At 39.1% G+C, this 4,571-nt stretch overlaps 1 protein-coding gene across 1 annotated transcript; it reads left to right on the forward strand.

The window, feature by feature from the left end:
* Positions 1 to 1,745: 1,745 nt before the first annotated feature.
* On the forward strand, positions 1,746 to 3,385 carry LOC122279266. The gene is made up of 4 exons (XM_043089819.1): positions 1,746 to 2,244; positions 2,467 to 2,592; positions 2,950 to 3,165; positions 3,288 to 3,385. The coding sequence occupies exons 1-4, from the start codon at positions 1,746 to 1,748 to the stop codon at positions 3,383 to 3,385; spliced, it is 939 nt and encodes a 312-aa protein (XP_042945753.1).
* The last annotated feature ends 1,186 nt before the right edge of the window (positions 3,386 to 4,571 follow it).

The raw sequence follows: 4,571 nt of genomic DNA on the forward strand, positions 1-4,571 counted from the left end.
TTAGCCGAGTTACAAGAGTTACTCGACGAACTTCCTCAATTGTGTATTTTGGTAATGTAAATATAGAGTCTAGCCTCCTATGTTTTTGAGATTACAGTCTTCTGAGACTCGTACTGAAATCGTGGATGTTTCTTTTTGTTAAATATGCTTGGATTACGATTTAACTATTTGGGGTATTATATGTTTGGTGCATAGTATTGCTCAAAAAAATTATCCGCTGCAAATATTGCATAATGTTAGATGCATATTAGGAACATTGCATCTCATATGTCATGAACGAGGGCAGGTAACCATGTGTTGCATGTCCCGACACTTCAGATGTCCGTCCGATCCCAAACGGAATCTGGGGGCGTCACACTAGACACTCTTGAGAAAGTTCATCTAGGGGCTATGAATTATTTCCATGACTTTCTGTCCACGGTGCCGACGATCCATGCTGTTGATTTTTCTGGTTCGTTAGAATTTGATATTGTGCAGGAAGAGAATGAGATGCTTTGTGCGCCTTCTACAGAAGATGAAGTTAAGGCTACCTTTTTTCCATTCCACGACAAAGCTCGCCTAGACTGGATCGTTTTGGTTCAGAATTTTTTATTTTGTGCTTGGATATTGTGAAGGAGGATATGGTAGAGGTGGCACGAGAATTTTTAATGGGGCTGAATTGATAAGGTATTATTCCTCTTCATATATTATGCTTATTCCTAAAGTTCCAGATCCTAAAAGTTATGACAAATGTACACTGATAAGTCCTTTTTCGGTGGCTTATAAAATTTTTACTAAGATTTTAGTGAGAAGATTGACAAAGTTGCTGCCAAGATTATTTTCTCAGAAACAGGGGGCTTTTATCCCTGGGCTAAGTATTTTTGAAAATATAACTCTGGCCCTGGAGATGGTTCATTTGCTTCATAGGAAAAATCACGGAGGGAATATTGTTATGAAGATCGATATGGCTAAAACTTATGATCGGGTACATTGGGATTTCCTTTTAGATGTTTTGCAAGGTTTTGGCTTTAACAAAAAATTTTGCCAGTTAATTGCGGAATGTGTGAAGTCTCTTTGGTTTTCTGTGATGATGAATGGGACATACAAAGGTTTTTTCAAACCCTCGAGGTGTTGGGCCAAGGTGATCCTCCCTCTACATACTTGTTTATTCTTATGGACAAAGTTCTATCAAGGTACTCAAGCGAAATTTTGAAGATGGGCACATTGGAAAATTTTATCATCCGGTGGGTGTGCCTTTGGTTTCTCACCTATTTTATGTGGATGATCTTCTTGTTTTTGCTAACGGGGATTCTCGGTCTATTAAAAGGTTGATTAAGACCTTTGAACTATATGAGAGCTAGTCTGGCCAAAAAATTTATAAAGGGAAATCGGCCTTTTTTCTTTCTAAGCAAATTAGACTAGCACGACGTCGTAGGCTTCTGAGAGTATCGGGGTTTTACGGAAAGAACTTTTCCGACTTATTATTTGGGGGTACCTTTGATTTCTAGTCATCTCACGGCGAGTTCTTTGGAGCCTTTTGTGCATAAAATTCATGACAAGGTGGCTGGGTGGAAATTTAAATTACTATCATAGGGTAGGTAATTTATTTTGCTAAAGCACATGCTTTCATGCATGGCTACTCATCTCCTATCCATGCTTAATGTGCCTAAGGTGACCTTGAAGAGGTTAAACTCCATATTATCCTCTTTCTTTTGGGGAGATGTTAATGGAAATGTTAAGAGGAATTGGGTTTCTTGGTCCAAGTTATGCGGACTAACATTGGAAGGGGTTTAGGGCTTCGAGATTTCAACGATGTCCAATGTTCTCTCCACACGAAATTTACATGGCGCCTCCTGGCTATTGATAATCTGTGGACCCGTTTTTTCAACGCTATGTATGCTAAAAGTGGGCACTTATTGCTTGCTAAAAATACAGCATCTTGTTCACGGTTTTGGAAATCTATTATGTCTGTTTTGCCCGATGTATGTGACATTATACTATGGAAAGTTGGAACTGGTAGGATCTCTTTCTGGTTTGATCAGTGGATGGAGAATGGTCCCCTTTGTTTGAGAGTTTCAGAAGTACCCAATCCTTTGATTCAAATTAGAGAGTGCTGGGCTGACAATGCTTGGGATTTTGAGCTTCTTGAAAACTTGGTGGGTGCAGGTATTATGGGAGAAATTGTGTCCTCAATAACTGCTGGGAAAGAGGGGGAGGATATTATTGTGTGGAAGCCTTCCACAGATGGTTGCTTTTCGTTGGCTGGTCCGTGGGAGTTGATCTGAGTAAAGTCGGATCCTATCTCATCTCTAAAATGGATTTAGAATAGAGTGTTACCGAAGAAGATTTCGTTGTGTATGTGGAAGGCCAGATTTCAGTGCTTACTAGTGGATACATGGGTCCAGTCTTGTGAGATTTCCTTGGCATCTCGATGTGATTGTTGTGTTGCTAGGAAGGTTGAATCTCTTGACCATGTCTTATTTTTAGGGGAGTTTGCGTCTCAGCTGTGGCAACGAGTAGCAAGGGAAGTGGGTATTTCGGTTTTGGCACCGACAACATGGTGGGGATGTGTATCCCAGTGCTTTGCGCTAGCAAAGAGGAACTCACAGTGTGGTATGATCATTGGCATTATTCCTTGCCTTATCACCTGGAAGTTGTGGCAGTGATGATGCAGAGCATGAATGGAGGGCTATGTAGAGGCTATTGATGATGTTTGGTGGTCTCTAAAAGCTAGCTTGAAAATCATGTCCGGTACATATATGAAAGTGGGCTTTCTTTCAGCTTTGGATGAAAGGACTTTACAACGTTTAGGGAAAACCAGAAAGCAGAGAACTAAGAAGGAGATCAACAAAAAATGAAAGTTGCTGTTAGTTCAAAACCAGAGAGGGAGAAGCTGGATACGTCTCTCGTCGCCGTCGTGCGTTGGAGGGAAATCAAATCAAAAGAGCTACTTTTGGTTGGATGCTGTAGAGGGAAACCAGAGAGCGAAACCAGAGAGGGAGATCAAAACTGAAAGAGGTCTCCGTCGTGCTGTGGATGCCCCTATGCAACCCATTCATCTAAGAGTTGCTAGAAGTGTTTCATGGAGTAAGCCAGCATCGGGTTATGTTAAACTCAATGTCGATGGAAGTTGTAAAGGAAACCTAGGGACCTGCAATGGAGGAGGGGTGATTTGGGATAGTGCTGGTATATTTTGGGGGGAATTTCAGCTTATTTTGATCACGGGTCTAATAATAAGGCAGAACTTAGAGCCCTTAAAAAGGGGGTGGCTTTATGTAAATCATTGGGTTATCTTTGTCTGGAGATAGAGTGTGACTCTAAAATTGTGGTGGACTGGGTCATTGCTGGGAGTTGTTTAGTGTGGTACCTTTGGGATTTCTGGGAGGAAGCTCGTCAGGAATTATAGGGAGTTAGTTTCTCTATTCGACATCAATTTCGGGAAGTGAACCAAGCTGCAAATTTTTTTGGCACATCGAGGCGAGGAAGGTGTGACAAGTCACTTTGAGGGTGAGGCTTCAATGCATAGTCAGTTGAGGGGCATCATTTGTTTGGATAAATTAGGCTTGCCTTATCTACGTCATTAAGCCGTTTGGGTCTTTTGCTTTTTGGTTTGGGTTTTTTGCTTTCTGGTTTGGGTTTCATTATAAGTTTGTTTAGATTGTTCTTTTTTGTTTCTTGGTTGGATTGTTATTGGGTGGCTTGGTTGTTACCACGGTTTTCCTCCTCCATAAGCGAGGGTTTTTTAATAAATTGGAAGGAGGTCACTCTTGTACATGTGACATCTTCTCTTCAAAAGTTATAATCTACAATACAATTATAATATATATAATAATATATTACAATATGGGTTTGCACAAGCCTACCACAAGGGTTAAATATGGAATTATGTTCTGATGTAATGTTTCAGTTATGCTATGCCAAAGAAATTTTGAAGAAGAATATTTTTAAACTTTCACTTTGATATTTTTGATAACATATTTGCATACTAGTATATGTTATCAGTTTACTTAGTTTTTGATAACTTTCCCCTTATCTCCATAATATTTTTCAGATAATCTTGATGGTTCAGCTAAAGAGCAAGAATAAGCAGTGTTAGAGAGGTTGATGATCGTAGAGGAATAAGTGCTCGAGGGTACAAGTACTTATTTGAGAGTCATAGTCAATTGTTTATTTTTGGTTATTTTGATATGTTGAGTTAAGGATATTTTCGAGTCTTTGGGGAAGTTTTTAATTTATTTTTTGAGAATTTCTTTGTTGTCCCTATGAAGTAACATGGATATTTAGGTTGAATAAATGAATTAATATTTTATGAAGGTTTTCTAGATTTATTAGTTGTGATATTGGAGTTGATATTAAGTAATAAGTGCTAACTCTTTGAACCTCCTATACCTGGCGTTACATGATCACACCAAGGTTTTAAAATCAATTATGTTCCATGATGAAACATTAAGCGATACAATGTAGGCTACTATCCCATCCTAAGTCAAATTTCAGCCATTCCAGCTAGTTTAGGACCACTCCAACTAGATTCCAATACTCTAGTCAGAATTATGGTTCGAAAAGTAATTGGATAGTACTTTTGTAAATAACTT

Source organism: Carya illinoinensis, chromosome 1 (assembly GCF_018687715.1).
Source record: "Carya illinoinensis cultivar Pawnee chromosome 1, C.illinoinensisPawnee_v1, whole genome shotgun sequence".
Classification (NCBI taxonomy): Eukaryota; Viridiplantae; Streptophyta; class Magnoliopsida; order Fagales; family Juglandaceae; genus Carya; species Carya illinoinensis.

What these genes read in the sequence shown, in the direction of transcription:
- LOC122279266 (XM_043089819.1), top strand. Translation starts at nt 1,746, where the DNA reads ATGCGGACTAACATTGGAAGGGGTTTAGGGCTTCGAGATTTCAACGAT. An exon ending in TGGTTGCTTTTCGTTGGCTG is followed by an intron (nt 2,245 to 2,466) that starts GTCCGTGGGAGT and finishes TCTTATTTTTAG; the next exon opens with GGGAGTTTGCGTCTCAGCTG. An exon ending in GGTGATTTGGGATAGTGCTG is followed by an intron (nt 3,166 to 3,287) that starts GTATATTTTGGG and finishes GTCTGGAGATAG; the next exon opens with AGTGTGACTCTAAAATTGTG.